The 22632-nt window shown below is 40.3% G+C and overlaps 1 protein-coding gene across 3 annotated transcripts in view; it reads right to left on the reverse strand.

The window, feature by feature from the left end:
* The window catches only part of LOC142402312 (cell adhesion molecule DSCAML1-like), a 53174-nt gene extending 32804 nt beyond the window's left edge, over positions 1-20370 (reverse strand). For 2 of the 3 annotated variants that reach the window (XM_075487923.1, XM_075487924.1), the window contains exons 1-3: positions 20148-20273; positions 7522-7842; positions 5053-5199 (exon numbers count right to left, since the gene is read on the reverse strand). In XM_075487923.1, the coding sequence (XP_075344038.1) occupies positions 5053-5199; positions 7522-7842; positions 20148-20190 (511 nt within the window). In that variant the 5' untranslated portion in view covers positions 20191-20273. Of the gene's footprint in view, positions 1-5052; positions 5200-7521; positions 7843-20147 lie in introns of all 3 variants that reach the window. The other variant, XM_075487922.1, reaches the window with a different exon arrangement.
* Between the last annotated feature and the right edge of the window lie 2262 nt (positions 20371-22632).

Below are 22632 nucleotides of genomic sequence, written 5' to 3' on the forward strand. Positions count from 1 at the left end.
TGAGACCCAGTGGTGGAAAGGGGGGCAATGGTCGATGGGCTTGTGTTCCAACAGCCCTGGGGATGCCACGTGCTCTCCGTCCTCCTCTGTCACACAAGGTCCTGATGCACCCAGGCAACCCGAGCACAACAACAGGACAGCCGTCACACAGCAGAGCAAACCGCAGCCTTAATGCACCCCGAGTTAATGTTTAATGAGCCCTCCATATTCAAGCAGCTTCATGCAAAATCTGAAAATGGATTTATTGTGTTACGTTTGAGGGGTATGTGTGTTCGTGGCTTGTACAGTTGTACTCATAAGGAGAAGGCGTGTGTGTCAAACCAGTGTTTACAAGAGTCCGCATTGTCCCAGACAAGTGTATCTATTAATGTATTCCTGCTCTGAGTGCACAAGCGCAGATTTACAAATAGACAGCGTGTCCTAACACACTGCTGCTCTCCTTGAGGTCTCTGCCTTCGTCACCTTTCCTACACCTGTGTGGAGGCACTCACTTTTTAATTAATGAGATGTAAAACTTTAGTATGTACTGTATATGTGTAATGTAATTTTTTTAAAGCGTTTTTTTTTTGTTTTTGTACGTCAATTAGTGGCTAAAAAAAAATAAATACACACAGATGAACTATACTACATGTTCTTAAATCTTATTTTTCCTTGACTGTTTACTTAGGATACACTGCTTAGAAAAGCCCAAATTAGTTTATTAATTGGCAGAAATCAAATGATCTTTTTTATTTTTTAACTAAAACTCCTCTAAAAGGTGTTGTTTGTAGATTCTGAAGCCAAGAATCAAAGAATCCGTTTTATTACTGTATCTCGCACAAACTGATCAACTCAACTGTTGTTTTCCAGCTGTTTGTGTTGATGTGTGTACATGGGCTGTAACTTGTCATGTCTATTGAATGTCCTGACATCCAGCAGGGACCCGAGGGGCAGAGGATCGATCTGTAATGTAGCCTGTAAGTGACCTCACCACCTGGTGACTCCCATCAGGATCTAAGGTTTCATCGAGGCCTGACTGCTCAGCATCTGCACACTGACACAGGTTAAAGTCACCTATAGCCTTTAACAACAGTGTGAGACTGGAAAAATGTTTACACTTTCATTTTTTGTGAATTTCATCCATACACTCAGTTTGTCTTTTTCAGCATTAGATTTCACAGCCATGCATTTAAAATCGCTGTGTAAATATAAACAAGAACAAACTGTGTGGCAGGTGGATTAGATGGAGCATGGTTGGACATCTTCTGTGGACCACCATGTGGCTGCAGCCATCTGCTGGTCCAGTCTCTATTCATCAGAGCCACTCATTAGCTTTCTGCTGGTTTGACTGGCAGCCTCGATCTGCAAGCTGAACCCTTTCTGCGTCCCACTCTTGTTTTTATTCCCATCCACAAACCCTCCATCTCTCTGTCTCCGCTCCAGCTTTCCTCCTTCAGATCACTGCTCAGACTATCTGGCTTCCATTGTCTCATGAGGGTCACTCACACACACACACACTCGCATACAATGCCTAACTACAGGAACGGTACAGTATAGGACGGGGAAGTGAGAGGGAAATAGGTCAGTCTGCCTGCACCCCTCCCCACTCAATCCCCCTCACTGTCCTGGCTGGACGTGAAAGTGGGACAGGCAAGGGGACACAGTTGCACACAAATACAAGCACACGATGCACCAGATGGAGAACATGTGTGTTTGACAAAATGGAACCTGTTGGGGGTCAAAGGGCATGGCTGCGTTGTGTTATGTTATCAACTCAACCTTCACATCGGTATGTGATCGTGCTACTGATCAGCGTTTGCACATAATGACTCCACCGTGAAAATATGGGTATATGGGGTGAAAATTGAGTAGATAATTAGAATTTTTAATTCAAAGGCAACAAGGCTGTCTAGTCATTTGTGTATTCTTACATTGTCTGCAGATGGCGGGAAATTATAGAGGAGAGAAAGAGGAAGGAACTGTGGTGGGATTCAGCCTGGGGTCAGTGGTGGCACAAATGTTCCTTTGAAGGTTGAGGGGCTTCAATAGATCACTAATCCGATGAAACGTAGCTGGAAGCTAAACAGTAAATGCATAAACAGAAAGGCAGTTCTGTTCTGTATTTCTAAACTAAATATCTGATATCGCTCACGAGACAGGAAAGTGAGATGGACTGTTGCAAAATGGATTTTCCTCTTTTGTGATACAGCCATGCAACCGGCCAATCAAAGCTCACCTGGTGATAAAAGGTTGTTTCAAAAATTCAATTGAAAGAGGTCAGTGATGGTTGAATGCTTTGACTTGCTGTTTGCAGTCAGCAAACAATGTTCCTCTTAATCAATACAATAACCAAACGACATCCTGGGTAGGATGCCTGCTAACATGGAGACAGATAAGAGGGTCAGTTCACAGTACAGAATAGAGCATATCATTTGTGTGAGCATGGCTGTTTATCTGTCACTATTGCATTTGGCACTGGGAGGTTTTTCTGCTCTCTCCCTCTGCTCCTTTGCACCCATACGGGCCTTGAAGTGAAGTTTTCTGGCTGGTGCATGTGCTGCATTGTCTTGACTGTTTTGATTTTGCCTGCGCTGAATAAAAGGCAGGGCTGATTAGGCTCAGTGGAGGTTCATTACTACTGCTACTGAAGCACTTCCTGCTTCCTTTTAGTGCAATTGCATTTAATTTGGGTTTTGTTATTGCTCAATAAAACTCTTATTTTTCTATAAACTCTTATAAACTTCTAAAAGTCTCTGCAGCTCTAAATAGGACTTTACAAGTTAAGTATCATTATTTGAGGGAGCAAGTCCGAGTGTCACCTTCACACAGTGGATTTACAGCAGTTCGTCCAGCTGTGTTTCTTAGGACCAGCTCGGGAGATCGTGACAAGCAAGACAGGCAATCGGCCACTCACATGCATGCAGAGAGCTTTCAGTCACAAAATCAATTTTAATTTTCACATCTTCATTAGATCTATCCAGACAGACCCTCGCTGGACAAGCAGGGCCAGAGAAAAGTAGGGAGATAGTTTTAGATGGTTTGCAGACGAGTATGAGATCAGCATCAATAATGTTTGCCAGCGGACTGTTTACATAATCTGATGTATGTGTCCGTGTGCATGTTTGGTAATAAAAATTTGATGCATCCATGAGATAGTCCAGTCAGAGCATTCAGATCATGAGCTCTTCTGCGCTTTGTCTTGATTGGTTGTGAGGATGAAGAGGTCACCATGTTGATTAGCGGGTCAAGGTTGAACACAACCTCACTGCAAGTGTTTTCGTCGCTTGTGAGTGCCGCGGTTGTAAGGACACAAACACTGAGTTCAGTGAGCTGCTCGTCATGTTCTGCCTCTGATCCTCACACTCACTGCTCATCAACTGACCTATATACCCCTAATTACGCACACAAACATAAGCACACAAACATCAAAATCATAAAAAATACACACAGAAAAATGGCGCATCTGAACTAGATCGCGGGAAGTTGTGTTGTCACTGGAAAGCAAACATGACATCAGTGACTCAAAATATAAAGAGTTAATGAGTCAAGATAAGCTAATAAGAAATTATGATGACAAACTAAAATGGAAAAATTACATAAAAAAGGTGTAAAATGTCGTTTAAAAACAACAAAAAACATACATATAAGATATAAAACACTTCCAATAAACAATTCTGTTGTATTTTTCATCCATTGAGCTCAATAAAAAGTAGAGTATAGAAGAATCTGACAAATATGAATTTGTAAACATTAAATGTAAATCATTTAATGTCCTACTCTACCATCTATAGGGGAGGGATTATTGAAGTAAGGCTGCCTGAACCATCTATATCACCTGATTTGGATATATAATGCAAAATAAAGCATACATTATGCCATTACTTTATAAAATTGAATTGATAGTTTTACTATAAAGCATCACCCCAAACAATTGTGAAAAAAAGCAATGATTCCTATCATTATTGCCCCAAGGAAATGAAAAAATGCCTTTCTTTTGCTTTTTTTCTCTATTGTGAGGGACATGAACGGGTTAATGTTGTATGACTGTCAGATAGGTAACAAAAGGGTAAAACATAATAACAAAGTCCAGCAAAAAAAAACAACTATGCATGCAAACTAAACCTGGAAAATACTTCAGACAAAAAGTCTGGAATAAAACTGTAACCTTGGTGCATGTATATGTGCAACACACTATCTGTGTGTTTTGCATACATATAACATAAAACACCATCTGCCAGGACCTGGGGCCATTCTTGCCCTACTACCCTCCTTGCTTCTCCTCCTTTGGTCTGTTTTTTCTTTTCAAACTCATTCCTCTCCCTTGCTTTGTTAAGGCAAGGGTTTTAGATGCAGAGGATACCCATGCGAACATCTCAAACGCGAATCACAAAAGGAAATACACATATTGTATTTATAATTGACCTAGGTAACAGATATAAAGACACAACTGAACATTTTTCTTCCTCTGTCTTTCTCTCTTACACTAATGAGGTTAATGAAGATGAATGTGAGGGCACAGTCCTATTGACATCCCGTGTCTCTAATTGTGGCCCTGTTCTTCAAGGACATGGTGGCAAGACAAGCAGGGACTGGACAGAAATAGATCTGATGAGGAGAAACTGTGGAACAGTCATGCCACTCGGAAAGAGAGCCTGCCTTTCGTTTTCTTTAGTGTCAAGCACAATTACAGGCAGGACTTGACATTAGCTTGGGAAAATTGAATATGATGAGAAAAGCAGTGAAAGGAGAGGCAGAAAGAGGGAAATGTCAAAAGAAAACAGGAGCTGGATGAAGTGGAGTGAGGGAGGACAGACATGCAGAAAAGAGGGGGAGAGGGAAGAGGAGAAGGATGAGGAGGAGGAGGCGGGCGACCAGATCAGTGATCCAGAACAGTAAGCAGACAGAAGACACACGTTAAAAGTTCGGTCAAGCACAGCGGTGCATCAAACCCTCCTTTCGCAAAATCAGACACACACATAGAGGATGAAGACAATATAGGACCTAAATCTAACACTGTCAAAGCAATCAAACTGTCCACCCCCAAGATGCCCCAAACTGGTTTATGTGTCCTACCTGGAACGATGGAGACAGTGTCTCTCTCCCAGGACACAACGCTGACATACTCCTGCACGGCAACAGGGATGAGGCACTTGAACACAGCTACGTTGCCCCGCATTGAGCGTTGGTCCGCAACCCGCACGGTGTAGGGCTCCCTGAAAACTGCAAGCACAAAAACAATATTACAAAAAATGCTGTCCAAATATTATTTTTCCAGCAAAGACCTGTTCTGTTGTCTTAAACTCAGGAAGATGCAGGTTCTCATGAAATAGGCCTTGGCCTTCATATGAAGACACATTCTTTGTTTCTCAAATGCTACTTCCCATTAAACGCCAGTGCTTAGCTTCAATACTATCTGCACAAATTATTCCTGCTCTTGACATTTATACACTGGAAATAACTGGACTGCTTTGGTGTATAATTTAAACACTTCTAATCCTGCCTCTGCTTTCACCATAAATGGCACCGGCCGACATTAAACAGGATAAACATGGAAGTTATTTTCTAGCTCTGGCGTGTCATCATCAAGAAACAATTTCTTCAGAGTACAACAGGGTGAGCTGCAAAGCCGATGGGTTGTTGGTGCTTTGGTTTATCTAGGTTTGTGCAATATTTTACACTCTGTTGAATGAGCAGAAGCTCATTAGCAAAATCACATGAAAGCTGGGACGTATCTGAAGGTTGCTAAGAGACTGGTTAGGAATCCCTTGCTTGGTAACAGACATGAGGACAGCGAGCACACATTCCTGCTGCAAGAGAGAAACACATGCAAGTGCACGGAAATTTACATATTGTTTAAATAAATTAATAAAATAAAATAAAAAGATCTGTTTGTTGGTAGCCATGAAGCAAAACCTCAAATATGTGTGATGTCTGCCAATGATTGCTCAGTGGCAGAGGAGAAGTGCAAAGACTATGACCTCAGCATCAGATTCTGTCTGATGGTGATCTGTCCTTCACAGCTACCAGGGCCTGATACAGGCCACTGACTGCTGAATGTTTGGTTCATGCTAATCCCTCAGCTTCTGAGGCTGGGCTTTTGGGTCATGTGGGAATGAAGGCAGCAACCGGCTGCCATACAGCTCAGGGTCCTGGCTCAAATCCCCAACTTGGCACTAGTATTAGTATTAGAATGAATATGAGTATTAGTTCAGGTCAGTGTTGGGAGGCAGAATATGAAAACAGATGTTGATGGCAGGAGGGAAGGGGGAGGGACCAAGTGGCCTGAATGAATGTTGGGAAATGGGGAGGGTGGGACAATAGATGCAGTGTAACTGTAATCCAGCTGCGTGTTTCAAATATCCGTCCTTTGGTTAAATCACACTTCCTTCTTCATGTACCTCCTCCCGTTCCAGAGCTGAAAGAGCCCAAAACCCCAGATGTACTCTATTACTTTAGATGAGGTCTCGCTTATTAAAGCAGCCTCACATGGTCTAATCAATGGAAAGCACCAATTAGGTTTGCTAATGAGAGATAATTAAAGAAGTGTGTTGTGGCTATATTTAGTCTGGCACAAGAGGACAGTTTGAAGAAGGAGGGAGCAGAGAGGAGAAGGAGGACAGAAAAGAAAAATATGATAGCAACAGAGGCAGCTTCTGGTCAAAATGTCCAAAAATAGACAAGCCACAAATCTGCTGATGTTTATTTATTAATCCTTTATTCCAATAATCCAATGGAATACTAAAAATATGTTTGTTTTTTCCTTCGGTCAAATATAATATAAATAAATATGTATTATTTCAAAAAGTTGCCTGAGACACTTTTTTTACAGTTTACAGTTTTACTGTATAAGTAGTTTATGAATTCAGATCTGAGCATCTGAGCATAATAATTGTGATAAGATCACCAACATTCAAAATATAATTTAAAGGTGAATTACTTTTTTACATAATATAAACTTTTATAAAAGGCCTACAGAAAAATTCAAGTGACTGTCAAAGCCTATGAGGCCTTGTTGTCCTGAGCCGTCAAAGAGGACGAGCCAGGGCGGCGATACAAACTAATGTCATGACTGTTGCTCCTCTCTGATTGATATATAAAATCAGAGTGGAGTTGATACTTACCTCTACAGTACAGTACAGTACAGAAAGACTTCCACTTTGAATTTCATTCTACCAGACACTGAAGCTGAGGGGTGATGATGGCCTAAAGTACAGCAGGTCATTACCCGCTCAGTGAAATCGGTGCGAGCAAAGGCCGAGGCCTGATGTGGTCTGTGATGCAGATGTTGTCTCTGCAGACTGTGTTCTAGGTCAATCTGTGTTCAGGTCGAGTTCTATTTTGGGACAGGTGATTCTTTGAGTGGGTTGGGCTTTTTGCAGCTGCCAATCACTTCTGCTCCACTTTATACTTAAAAAAACTCTCATTTTGCACCACTGCTCATTGAAATGTGTTTCGCTGACACATTTCGCTTCCCAAATTCTATTGTTTCTTTTTTTTCATCTTGTAGATATTTCAGTCTTCCCAAGTCACCATCCAACTCACCGGCTTTGATGCGGATGTTGGGGCTGCGGATCTTGCCGGCCTGGTTTTCGGCTGTGCAGAAGTAGTCGTTGTCGTGAATGTAGCTGTTGTAGGCAGAGGGCGAGAAGGGGTACAGTTGGAGGGTGCCATTGGCGTGCACATGCCGGATATGGGGCACATCGTAGATGTCGTCGCCAGTGGCCAGGTACCAGCGCAGTATGGCACTGGGGGTGCCCCCTGCAGGACAGGGCAGGGACACCCCCACTGAGCTGGAGTAGGTTACCCTCTGCAGGGATGCATTCACAAAGTACAGTCTGGTGGAGCCCACATCCTCACTGTGTACTGCAGGGGCAAACAGACAGGACATTATCAGTTAAGAGGCCAGGGTCAACACGTAAGGATTGCAACATTGCACACCTGTTATGTGCAGCACACAAACACACAAAAGTATTGGCTGGTAGGGTAAATTAATCAGTTCCGTTGGCCATAAGGGAAAATTCAACATATGTAGCTTTTAAGAAACCACTAAAAACATGGCTTACAGATAACCAGGACTGTAAACATGAAGGGTAGTTTTAGTTTTAGTTTTAGTTTTATCTTGTGATGTGGTTAAGTGACATGGAATGTTGTACGTTTTGTTTTCTTGTTTCCTGTTTTTGTCTTTGTCTTGTCTTGATTTTAGTGTGAACAGCAGGACTGCAGATGGAAATTAGCCTTAGAGCTAAATCTGGCATATTTACATTTTATGTTTATTAATATGCAGAGTCCTGTCACAAATAAACAAATAAAAAATAAATAAATAAGTTAAAAAAAAATTCTACGCCATTATGGCAATGTCCTTCAGATGTGTGGCATAATAATCATAACAAATGTATGTCAAATGTCCAGCTGCAAACATCAGTCATGTGATGCAGAAAGCCAGGGATTTGGTCTAAAGTCTGTGATGGTTTAGGTGGATCAGAGGAGGGAGGAGCCTGTTACCTCCATACAGTGTGGGCACACATACACAAAGACAACAGAGAGACAGGGCGGGAGGGAACACACTGATAGGTTATGTGATTGGAATTTCTATGCCAGACACAGAGATTAAAGTCTATTTAATCTCCTTACATATTTAACACACACACACGCATGCACACACTAAAAAACATACACACACATGCGTGTTATTCATAGGAACCCAGATTAAACACATACACCTCTGAAAAGAGGAAAGATGCGGTTGTATGAATTCAGGGGTCATTATAGGGAAAATTAGGAGAGAAATCTTTGGGGATACACTTCTCATGGACAGATGTGGATGTTAACCATCGCTGATTCACGTTTACTCAAAGCCATCTTATTCACATCACGTGTTCACACCCCAACAGACGAATCTTTAATATGTCGTCAAAGATGCTGAGAGATTTTGGTCTCAGTTGGTGAAATTAGCACATTGCTTTTCTTCACAAAATAGATTAAAAATCAATATTTCCCCTGGATCAGCCCATCATTAATTAAGGGATAAGACAACATTAGTTTCATAGAATCGATCAAAATGATTCAGTTTCTTAGAATTTTCAATGTAACATTTTCTGATTCACTGAATTAAATGTGTCTTTAATTTGGTGTAATCACCGACCTTAGCTGACCTCACAAATCAAAGTATAAGGTGTTTTGAGAATTGCTCCGACATGATCTACTTTCATATGTATTATTCATGTCATATGATCATTTAGGGAAAGTGAACATGCTCCTGCGTTTGCAGTCGAACATTGTACAGACTTTTTGTGAAGTATTACATAACAGAGCTGATGAAAATCTTTATCCAGGAAACATTTGGTAAAAAAAAAATACTTTAAAAAAAGATAAGTTGAAGATCTGGAATTCAAATTAATTAGAAAATAAGACTTTTTTTTCTCTATAATTCAGCACAAAAATGCTGAAATGTGATTTAATGAAACGAAAAAATACGTTTTTTTTTGTTTTTTCAAAAGTATACCTCAAAAAGAATCATAAAAAAGCAACATACTATGAACAGTATGTCTGAACAATTAATTTTTCATTGTTTTATTTTCTAATTTGATAAATAAAATGTCAGAAAATACTGAGAAATAAGTAACACAATTTTTAAATGACATTTTTCTGATGTTCGAAAACAAAAAGATAACAGATTTATGTCCTCTTAAAGCAAAGATGGCATTTTTACTCAGAAAAAGATGTACACCAACTAATCAATTAATTGTTTGACCTCAAAGGACACAAATGAAGATGGTGTGGATTAATCTGTGGTCTGGATCATCTGTTCTTTTATTTTGTAATGTAATGCAACAACATGCCAAACGAAACTTGTTAACACCTGCTAACTCATCTCATTTTTGGTGTCTGGTAATAATAGTGTTAATAACTATATTTATTATCAAATGTTTGTCATTTGCAGCCCTTTAAGATGGAAAATTGATGTTTTATTTTGAAAGATCGGGGAAACATAAGATTTGCAAAACATCTCAACTCTTCAAAGTATACACAATGACAAAAGCACGATAGTATAGCTTAGACAGTAAAAACCAACTATAGGAATAATATTCTTTTAGTTTTTGATATGGTTGCATTGGTACACGAAATTCATCAGGATGAAACAGACAGTGAGGAGATCATGGAAAGAACAAAAGTTGAACATGAAATAAAACTAAATGAAAATAGATACATCTAATCATATAATGTTATGTCTAAACTTCGGGACATTGTCGTTCTGAATTAAACATGACTTCAAGCTATGGCTGATGTTGTGCTGTTGACAAGCAAATATTACAAGTAAAGCCTGGCAGAATAAACCATCGCCATCAGCAGCATCAATGAGCTGGCACTGAGCTCAATGCAACAGATCGAAGAAAAAAGCAGCTATCTTATCCATTCACAGGGTTAGTCAATAATTCCAGCTTCCTTTTAAAGAAGTGTCCCTGGACAGAGATTGATAAAGCGAGGCAACATGTTACAGATGGTATATGAAAATGTGTCTGGCAGTCCAGTGGTGGGCTGCAAAAACCAGGTCAGACTCCCTCCCCTCTGCAGATTACTGATAATGGCCCTTGAGCATAAAGCCCATATTAAAGATTGCAATATCTATAATCTCCCAATGGGGGGACAACACTAAAAGAGAGGAGTGAGGGGGTCACCCTGGGAGCTTGGGGGGAAGGGGGAGCTGGACCGCAGAAGAACCTCTCATACAGTAGATTATATGGCCTGGGGATATTGGCACTGGGGGGCTGGGAAGCAATGGGACTGATGGAGCGGGAAGTGGAATAGAAAGGGGATCAGGGCAAACTACGACCACTCAGAGAGTCAAAACCATGCAAACCACACATACACTCAGCCGACACACGCACAAGCATTCACATAAAAACAACAATCACATACACACAAAACGAAGCCCTGTTCGCTCAGCTTTGCTGGGAGGAGACAAAATGTGTTGCCATGGTGGAACTCGCCCTTAAGCTGTGTCTGGATTTTAAAAGATGCAACATATTCCACTAACAGTGACGATCCTAATCAATAAACTTCGACTTATGTCCCTTTGGGAGTCTGAATCAAAACAAAAGGTGGAGTTTGGTGACGTTGTCGAGTGGAATCACAGGATCTGTTTCCTTCACAACCAGTGCCAATGAAAATCTATTTATTGTGAATCAGGCAGAAATCACCAGCATGGACGAGGTAATGTATTAAAAGTTTTATCCATGTTACATTTAAGCCCCTTTCAGGCATGCACTTCTTTCCATTAGTCTGACAGCAACTGAACGTGTAAACTTCATGTCTAAATGAGCACCCAGGCTGCTTTTCCATACTTAATCTAAACCCTTTAGTGTGCCATAAAATGACAAGTATCACTCTCCAGCCATGGCTGTGTGTACTGTTGTGGGTATGTCTGAATGAAGCTGTGAAGAACTGGCTCAAATATTTAATTCAATTTCATTTTAATTTCTAATAAAACAACAGAAATCTACTGTAAATACTAGTTTAAAGTGTACAATTCAACCACAGGGAGGCCCTGCTGTTTTTTTTGGTCAAAACAATCAAACCTAAAATTAAAAGTGTTATCCATTGTTGTTGTTGTTGTTGTTGTTATTGTTGTAATGTTAGAACTTTATTGTGCACATTAGCATCTTAGCTGTCAAAACCCACTTGCAGCACACTGTTTTTAAGTTAAATCGATATCGTAACGATAAATCAATATTGAAATAGGGTTCCACTGGCGGCCTGTCCAGGGTGTACCCTGCCTCTCGCCCATTGACTGCTGGGAAAGGCTCCAGCCCCCCCGCGACCCGACCGACGGATTCAGCGGTATAGAAAATGGATGGATGGAAATAGGGTTCCCTATTACAGTGTTACAGAACATGCAGTTAATTAAACAATGTGACAAAGACAATGTTGTGCTATAAGTATAGCAGGAGTGAGGGGGCGGGTGCTACGATGCCACTGACATGAGACCTAAATAAATGCAGTTACGTTACATTACGTTATGGGTTTATCTGGGTTTGAACATCGTTGGAAGCATTTGGTAAAATGTAAATACTCAAGTCACACTTCATATAACATTAGTCTGGTCATGTTTCAGCATTTTTAGTGCAGAATGGCCATTATATTCATTAAACTGTTATGAAATGTAATCTATTGATTCGTATTGATCCCTCGCTGTTGTTTTTCACTTACATGGACATGAAATCTATTGCGATGCACTTTCATGAAAGTGTAACAAAAGGAGTGTTTACTACAGAGCTGAAGGTTGGAGGGATAGATCGGATACCCAAAATTTTACTTTTGTTTTCACTCTTTGGATTATGCTTTCTTATTTTTCACACAGGGAGCTTGAGTTATGCTCCTAAATAATTAGGTTTAGGCATTAAAATCCACCTGAGCTATTTACACTGCAGCTCTGATATTTTCCAGACATACTACATGCGTAACCAGCCGGCAGTAAGAATCACATAAAATCCCAGAGTGGCACATTGTGTGAATACAGGCGAAAGTCTTACAGAGCTTTTAAGAATAATTGATTCCCTTGGACGGTTGTAGCCCAATGCAGGCTGAAAAAAGCAAACAAGCTGAAATGGCTTGAGTAGCAGATCTGGCCAAAGCTCTACACACAGAAAGGATGCACAAGCAGCCACGTGCACTCCCAAGCTCAACTGGCACAGTGCTGGTTCATGCCAGACCAGCAGAGTTTCCACTCCATTTAAAACCAGCGGATCAAACACTTCGAACCATCTGTGTCAACCAGTATAATGGCTTGTGTGGCCAGAAAACAAAGGCTGCAGGATAAACCTACCTGTATCTTTCTGATGGTTTATAAAGGCTGTGCTCAAATCAAAACATACTGAACTTTCTTTGCCAAAGATGAAGATCGAGTTTGTCCAGTTACACTCAGTCTATACAAACCTGTTCTACATATTAATGATATTAAACCTTGTTTATACGGATGTACCTGAACACAAGAGTACTTTTAAGAGAAAACACAGCTACACTCTCTGATCCTCAGTTTATTCAACATCATATTACACACACAATCATGAATAGAGCCATTATGTCACTACAAGTGCCCTGATATCTGCATTCCCTTAACTGCTCTGGTAATAAGAAAACAATTAAACAGTCAATTAAAAGTTTGTTTTTCTCTGTAGACGTTGGTCCATTTGACCATCACTAAACATTTCTTTTGCATATCAACTGATCAGTCAACTTTTGCAATCTGTTATTCATTTGTAAGTAATTATTTTATGGAGTCAGTGAGAAGCATGTTGCATAGTTATCACCCTGTCAAACTGGCACGCTGTCAAGCTAAAAAAAGTGTAAAAGTGAGGACACAACAGACAACATTTAGAGACTGTTGGGAATTACCTGCTTAAAATATGTTAAAGAACTAAAAACAATGTTGCACTGACTTATGGAGTCAGACAATATAGAGCTGAGCAACCCTTTTATAATAACCAATCATTCAAGCTGAGTTAGCTTCGAATTAGCCAACAATGCCGTCTTGCTCTGTATCTGTATTTGTTGGAGTCTATAATGAGATTAAAAAGAATTGGATTCATTTTGTTTAAAGCTACTTGATACGAGGCACTGCAGATCTCGGTGTATTGAAGGACCAAGTTAGATTGTGCTTCAGTTGAAACAACATTCTGGATATTAGAGAGCTATTCATGACTTTCAGCTGAGCCACATAGATGAAGAGTTGAGGATCAACACCAATACCTGCCTCTGCAGTTTCCATTTCACACCTGAAAGTTTTCCTTAACTTTAGCTGGTGACAACTGGGATCAGGGGATAAACGGTTACAGGTTATAATATTTGAACGAATTCTCATCCTCCCTGGGTTTCATCCTCCAGTCCCGTCGTCATCTGATGATGATTCATTCAAAGGACGCACCACGAATGAGCATAATTTGCCTTCCTGTTTAATGTTGTTGGTAACTTAGCCCAGAGTCTTAAAGGGATGAAAATATTCACTATTTCCTAAAATGAAAAAAACAGGATTCACTTCTAATACCTGATGATTGGGGGGATACAAACAAAAACCAGAACATATGCATGCCAACAACTAACAATACTAGATAATAACGCTGTTTTTACTATTTTAATGTATGGGCTTTAGCAGTTGTCAAAGTACCTCAGATCAGTCCGATAATCTGTAGCATACATTACGCATGGAAATATTTTACAATAAAAAGTCCTAACAGGAGAGTTTCTGTCCAAGAGATTTTAATTTGATATGATGCAGAAAGTATTAAGGGTGTGGAAGTCGCTGCATGTCAAGCTAACAGTTTCTTAGCCTGTTTGCAGCTTTGTTTATTCAACATTCTTGCACATGGCGCACTTTCACAAAGCAGTCCATTGCAAATATGAAACCTTTTCAACATACTCAAGGCAAATTCTGGAGAGGGAACAAAAACAGAGAGCAGAATTTGTGACCCCGAATACAGGGTTTAAGTGTGTGTGTTTGTTCATCCACATCCCAGTGGCGTGGTTCAATTTAAACAAACTCAGCTGAAAAAAGATCAATTTGTTGTTGAACACATGTCTTAAAGTGGCTCATTCATTTTATACCCACATGAGGGCAGTTTGCTAATCATTCATTTGTTATTGTTTTTTCCTGCAGAAATATGATTTTTTTTATCAAAAGTTATTCTGTGTATAATAGATTAATAAAAATAATTTTTTATTTAGTTAATAGTTTAAACAAATGGAAAAAGACTAGACTGCTCTATTTGAAAAACCAGAAACAGAGAATAATATGTTTTTCTTTTAAAGAAAAGTGCAGAAAATGATGAATTAATAACTAAAATATTGATAAACTAATTTATTTTAAAATTGTTCTGTTGATTTGATAACTTAAAGATTAAATATTATAAAAACCTTTTTTTGCCCTTTGAAACAAGCATATATTTGAATTTGTGCAGTGACAATTGACTCAGAATCTCAGGGATAAAATAAATGTCACTTTACTTGGGTCATTTAATGAGACGCTCAGATCGACAGAATGTAATTATGTCACAGACATAGACTCGTTATGATTAAATCAGCAAAATCCCTGTGACTCTACCTGTTGGTTTGAAACCTCGTGTTTGGTCTTCAGCTGTTGCCCTTTTTGTTGAGCCAGAAGTGACCATATTTGGACAAGAAGCTAGAAAGTTATCCTAGAAAGTTAGATTGTAACTTTTTAATTCTAAAATTATTTTCAGAAGAATTGCCAACACTCTGGTGAGAGGGACTGAAGGTGGTTAATAAGATCATTCTGGCTTTTAGGGAAACTTTAGTGACTCAACATTTCATGAGAGACGTTTCTTTTAAATGGGAGTCCATTAGAAACCGGAGATGTTTCAGAGTGAGCACCAATAGCTGCCGATATTGCACATTAAAGCACTATCACATTGGCTTCATATCCAAAAGCGGACGTCTTCTTCCATCATTTATAGAGAACATGGTTACAGTTCCAGCTCAGAGTAGAATTATAGAGTCTTCCCATCTTTACTTCCACCACGCAGTGGTATTTTGTTCAAAGCAACTCATAGATATTTCATAAAGATCTCAGGAATATGTGTCAACTTGTGAAAAAAGGAGCATATATCTCCTTTAAAACTTGACAAAAACCTCAATGGACCTGAAGAATTTGAAATGACCTCTCCCACACATGGTGCCACTTTAAATGACGGCCCCTTTCTTAGTGATGTCCGTGAGGATCTGACCCTAGCAGCATGTGGAAAGTTGAGCACTCTGATAGTGGTCTTGACAAAGCTGTAAGGTTTTAGTGTTGCTGCTATTGCGGTTCACCTGCACTCATGAGGCTTCATCAGCCTCATTCAGACACAGCTCCAGAGAGAAAACCAGCCCTTGCTGGAAGGTATTGGAGCGCTGATGGCACCGCTGGAGCTACAGCTTAGGCTGTCAGAGTCGCAGCCACTATTTTACACACCCTGCCAGGGAGCTACGCATGAATATGTATGTCAGAGAGGCAGAAGTCATAACCTATGCAAGGTTTCACCATGCATAATGCAGATGATCTACGCCTCTCCAGGATGTGAGTGTGCACAAGCATGCACACTCACACACACCGTTCACAAGTGTGGTGTGTTGAGGGGGTAAACAAACTCCAGAATCTCAGTTTTACATTCACACATTGTTACAATTCAACATGTTCCTGTGCCCCAACACAGACATACAGCATTGCATCCACATGCCGCCCTCCTCTGCTCACGGTCACCTCCATCTTCTCATTTCTTCTCAATGATGGAATTATTTTCGCTGCTGTTCCCCTTTCACTTTATGAAATGTAGGTGGTAAAGGTCAAAAGTAGGAATCAACTTGGCATCTTGGCAGAAAGATATGCACATCTGCCGTGTAATCTGTCAAGAACCTCTCCCTCAGCTCTTGCTATTTTGGAAACACCTTCATTTCCAGTGTGACTGTAGTTTTGCTTTCACTCTGTTCTTGACTTGCCATCTTTCCATCACTCATCCTTCAGGTGCTTTAGGAACAGAAAGTTGTGTTTTGATATGGTGGGCACGGGGATTGCAACTCTGAGTGGAAACACTGGAGGTGTCGGGAGGAGACGCACTGTGAGCAGGGGTGTGAATTGAGTATTGGTGAGATATGGGGGGATAAAGATAGGTGTAAGCTTATAGATAATCCTCATGGTCTGGCATAAGTAGGTGGTTGGTGGGTGGAGAAGTAAGGGGGAAGGTTGTTGAGGTTACATCTAATCAGTGGTGGGGTATCACTGTTCCCCACCCACTATCTATCTGTACACCGTCCCCAACAATCTGCTCCCTTACCCCAACCATCACTACCACCACCCCCACCCCCCTTGGACTGTGCTGTGTCAGTAAAAAAAAAAAAAAAGTGTGCTACTTCAGCAGTCCCCTGGGACCTGCTCCCCCCTCACATCAAAGCAGCCAGTTTCTTTCTTAATGTGAATATCAAATCTGTGGATCACAAGTCCCAGCACAGTCTGCATAAACTGCCCCTCCCCCAACCTTTAATTCTGCCTAGTGATGAGGGAGAGAAAGGGAGGGGAGTTACTGAGAGAGGAAACGAGGGAGGGAGAGATGGAGATAGAGGGAGATCCAACAAAAACAACTACTTGCTTCAGAGATTTGACAGATTTTTCTGAACACTCCTTCCCTCCTAAAATGTGCAGCTCCAGCATCCAATAAAATTTGGAGGAGGTCGGGCTCAATTTAGCAAATCTGTGTTGTTACACAGAGTTCTTGCAGAGGAAGTTTTGCGCGTTCACTTTTGATGCAGTTTGTTGCTCCGGTTTGTTTGTCCTTTATTGATTAGTTTGTAATCTAATTTGGATATTTGATAGATTATTGGGGCTGCAGGGGTGCCGGTGAATGAGCTGTGGTGTCCTTTTGGTTAACAGTGAGGTGCAATGAGTCCATCTTTGATGATGACAGCCCTAACACAGGCACACTTTACCCACATTTGTTCTTTATTGATTGGTAAATAATAACTGATATTTTCTACATTCAAACGGCTGCTTTAGCTAGAGTTAACAAGTGAAGGGGTCTATCTAAATCAATCACCTGTTTTTTTTTGGGGGGGGGGGGGGGTTCACTTAAAAAGTCAATAGTTGCATTTTGTATTTTTATAAGATAACATCTTTTTAATTTTTGACAAAAACAAATTAACTTAATGAATACCAGACCCAGGAAAAGGCCAAAATAAATGTAAAGATCTCTCTGGAAGCTTTAGATTTCTCCACTGACCCTGTTTCTAGATGGATGTGTTTCCATCCTTCAATGTAAAATTAAGTAATTCCAGGTTTGAGCTGGTTAAAAAAAAAAAACAGAAGTGTTCTGTGCTCTGTATGAGAAATGATTGGCACCCCTGTGGACCATGCAGCCTTGTCATTGAGTGGTGCATATTGCTCAGATTGCAGCTTTAATTGTGCAGCCTTGCAAAGGAAGCAGAGGGAATTGGAAGGTGGAAAAGAAGGGGGGGTGCGCACATCTTTGTGGGTGTGTGCGTATGCGTGAGTTTATGTGTATGTATGTGTGATTGTGTGGGGGGGGGGGGGCAGAGATCACCTCAGTGCTTTTCACACCTCTTATTAAACACTTCTTATTAAAATTCAAGTTATATCATTATAATTTCATAGAAATCGTTTCGAAATTCTTTCTAATTGATTAGATTTTAATTTTAAAGTTCAAAACTGTATATATTATGATGGATTTGATTCACTGCTAATTAATCCACAATTATAGTAAAGAGAATGAGTGAATCTGATTTCAGATTTAATTGACAGAACAACTCATTTCAGATTGTTAGTTTAAAATAAAAATTAAATCATCGTCTTTTAAAATGATTATTTTTTACCAAGAAAATATGTTTTGTTTTTTTTAACTGAGAGCATTTTTTAGGATCCGTTACCATCTTCACTATCTGAGAGACTTTTTTTTCCCACAGTTTTTTTTTTTTTAAAGAATTTGAAGGTAAAAAAAAAATCATATTGATAAACATGTGAACTTCCGTTTCAGCTGCCACAGAAACAACATTCAAAAGTGTCCAACAGCAACAAAACCAACAGGGGCGTCCCCGTCGCCAAACCTCTTTCACGCGCTCCCGCTGGCACGCGCGCGAACACGTCTGCGGGGTCCAGGTGCGCTATTAGTGAGCAACATGACCGGGCAAGTCTCTAATCTTCACCCCATGCCCCTGGAGTTTCTCATTTGAAATAAATTTTGGCATTTTAATATGATTCCACGGAACCCGGTGACGCTCTGAAATCACATCTTTCAAGCTGAATAAACGCAATTAATCAGCAGCATTTATGAAGGCTGAGAAAAACACAAACAGGCAGCACATATTTAACTAAATGCTAATTGAAATCCACCAGATTAAACCAACAATAATAATATCTCCGTGTAATAAAATGACAGCATTTTAAAATGGCAACAAACCTAATGGCCTGTTTTAGATCTTTTCCTAAAAAACGGCCACATTCTGGCTCCCAGTCAGTTCACATGTTTAAGACTTGTGGAAAGATAAAAATTGCACTTTCTCTGGGCCTTTGCTAATTGAGACAAAATCACGTAAACATGTCTTCTAACTGGCAGGCTACACAAAGGCCCCATTAATACTCACACGTAGAAATAGTGTTCAATTTCTGATATTTGCGACGCAGATTTGTTCGGGATTAAAATAATGCACTGTGATAGCAGAAGATCAACTTTGCAATAGGGTCAGGGATTTGTTGCATACAGAACAAGAAAGACAAATGAATTAATTTTACGGTCCATAATATTCGCTTTTACCATTACAGACTAAATTAAAAGGAAATTTCCAAGAGGCCAAATGAATTGAATAAGGACAGCAAATCTGAATACTCTAATTGTGGCCTTCATGTGGGTGTAGAGCTATTAAACTAATAAGGCCGTTGTGGGAGAAAGGACCTTTTATTTGCCATCCGGTTTAAAATGGCAACAATTTGTCATCACACAGAAAAAAATAATTACGAACCCTTAAAAGCTCATCTTAGAAACAAGAGCATCTCAGCAGAAGCGAGCGCTTGTTTCTAATACAGCCCATCAGAACAGCTGCAATTAGCAAAGGTTACTGGAAAAAATCATCAAGATATCAAAAATCATAAGCATCCACTCCAAAACTTTCCAAGTGTGAAGCATTTTGAGTTGATTTTTTGAAAACAATTGTAAATAAGTTTTTTTTTTAATCATTTCAGTCCGGTACATGTTTTCATTTATGTCTCACTCTCTCCCTGTTTGCACCTTATTCTCCACATTCAGCCATTTTACATATTCATAACTGGAGTTGGTAATGCGAAAACAATCCGTGCTATCAGCACCATCTGATGCATCAAGGTCCGCTGCATAAAATCACAAACCATCCCTGTAAATAAACCACTTTACACCTTTGCTTGGACAATATTCCTACTTAGGCAGCTGCAGCGGGTTTACACATTTTGATTTAGGAAAACATTCTCGACCAATTGCTCATCGTTACATTTTCAGCCAGACATCAAAGCACAAGTCATGCATCATTCAAAGCTACAATTTATGATAGTTTCCGCTGTCACTTTTTGTTAAACTTCAAATCATATTAGTTCAGCAGGGTGCAAGGTGTAAAATATTCCAAACATTTCTTTTTTCTCTTACCTTTTTGGAGAGAGTACAGCAGGAGTAAAGTTACAAGCCACATGCCATAAATAGCAGGTATATTTTTCAGGAATATTTGGCAATCCTGGCAAGTGTGAGGCGCGTTTTTTTGGCCAGGCGGGTCTCCGTGCTGGACTGGCGACTGCGCTCCCCGGAGGTCTTTCCAGCCCTGCTGCCCCGCTAAGCACGGAGGGGAAACGAGAGGCGCCTCAGCCCCGCCCATATCCCCTCCCCTCCTCCCAAGACTACCGTGCATACAAATTCATTTTCCCAAATCAAACACCGCGGAACGATAGATGGGTGCAAAGCAGGGGTTCGATTTCAGCTGAGCGGCGAGTTTTGGCCCAGTTGTGTCCAAACTGCCATGTTGTGTGAGCGGAGGCGCTGCGCAGACTGTTGGCACCTTGGAGAGCGCACCCATCTGTGCGCCCCGATGATTGCGTATCTTTGCGCAGTGTGGATGGATAAAAGTCGCTCAGACTGACCTGGGGACTGTAATGTGTTAATATATTTCACCCTGAGTTTGGGCTTTAATCCCAGACAGGGAGAGCTGCAGAAAAGAGTAGGCTAAAACAGTTTTTCTTTGTCTTTCGGAGCCATGAGACGTGCATGGATATTTGCGCACAGAATTGCACTGCAGAAAGAGAGGAGGAGGGAGCAGCAGGGTGTGGGGCATGGCAAGTCCACAAAGCAGGTACAGTTTAACAAAGCAGGTGAATCAAACCTGTTATTAGGGGATTCAGTTAAGCCTTAATAATAGTGGGCAACTTTCAAGAGAGCTCATTTCTCCTTTCACTCCGATCTCTGCTGCGCCTGATGTGAGCAGCTCCACTGCATAAGCATAAAGAATGGAGAGAGGCAAGTTGCAGGACACTCCCAGGTCATAGAATATTTAAAGTCACTGTGGATGCTTGTGGTGAATCTGCAAAGTGATCCTTTGCTGCAAGAGCCGCTTAAATCCAATTGCACAAACCCACAGAAGGAACATTCCAATAATATGACATAACTGAGAGGGGAAAAAAGAACAAAACATTATGAATTAAAGGGAAATTATTGGTCTGACCACGTCAACAAACTAATGAAAATATTTTGAGGTTTTAGCTACTGCACACACTGCAAACCATTTATCTAGACTAGACCATCTAGATTTTCCTGCCAGACACTAACACATCTTTAAATAAGGACAAGGATTATACTTAATTGGTATAATTCAGGAACCATGGTAGTTGTGAAGCGGTTTATATCTCTTAACATACGTTCTTTTATAGCCTACATAATTTCTTCATCAGTCAATTAGAGCTCAGAATCTTGAGGAAATACGTTTTTACGTCCTGCCCAGGTTTAAGAACACTATAGAGCTTCAGTCACAATCAACAGGCTTCTGAAGAAACGGGAAAGCTGCCGACATTACTCAGATGTCACTCGTTTAAACTCCTGTCCACCTCAATGTCCGCAGCTTCCTCTGCAGTTTGGTCTGACCCTGTGACTTATTCTATATTCACTGGTGACATCTGCTGGTCAAACGTAGAACTGACATGCAACTCAACACAACTTTGTAAACTGTGGAAGCTTTTCTGTGCCATCAGAGTTTGAATACGAATTTCTAATATCGAATTTTTTTTTGGAAAAAGAACCAGACTCAACATCCGGATAAACAGGGAGAAGCAATTGATCCCTGTCTCAATTCATCAGATCAGCTCAATAGATATTGAGTAATATCTATTACTCAATTTTATTAACACAAATGGCAAATAAAGTAAACTCACTCACCGAAGCACCATCACCCGCGTTGGTGGACATGGCTGATCTGTCCAATGTAGCGTAACTTGATTGGCTGCCGTTGGATGAATTGAGACAGGGATCGATTGCTTCTCCCTGTTTCCCGGATGTTAAGTCTGGTTCTTTTTCCACTGAATTTTTGGAAGTTGAATTTGTTTTTTTCCCACTGTTGGTTTTTCAAATTCAAAGTCTGATTTTGATGCTGCAAAACTTCGAAATTCGAAATTCGTATTCAAACTCTGATGGCACAGAAAAACTTCCATAGTAAACGTCCATTTGGATTTACTCATGTCTTTCTAGGAATGCTCTCTATCTGTCTGTCTGTCTATGTCTGTCTATCTGTCTATCTATCTGTCTGTCTGTCTATCTGTCTGTCTGTCTGTATCCGTCTATCTGTCTGTCTATCTATCTGTCTGTCTATGTCTGTCTATGTCTGTCTATCTGTCTGTCTATGTCTGTCTATCTGTCTGTCTGTATCCGTCTATCTGTCTATCTATCTGTCTGTCTATGTCTGTCTATCTGTCTATCTATATGTCTGTCTATCTATATGTCTGTCTGTCTGTCTATCTGTCTATCTGTCTGTATCCGTCTATCTGTCTATCTGTCTATCGATCCGTCTGTATGTCTGTCTATCTGTCTATATGTCTGTATGTTTGTCTATCTGTCTATCTATATCTGTCTATTTGTCTGTCTATCTATCTATCTA

The sequence above is a fragment of the Odontesthes bonariensis genome, chromosome 16, assembly GCF_027942865.1.
Source record: "Odontesthes bonariensis isolate fOdoBon6 chromosome 16, fOdoBon6.hap1, whole genome shotgun sequence".
Classification (NCBI taxonomy): Eukaryota; Metazoa; Chordata; class Actinopteri; order Atheriniformes; family Atherinopsidae; genus Odontesthes; species Odontesthes bonariensis.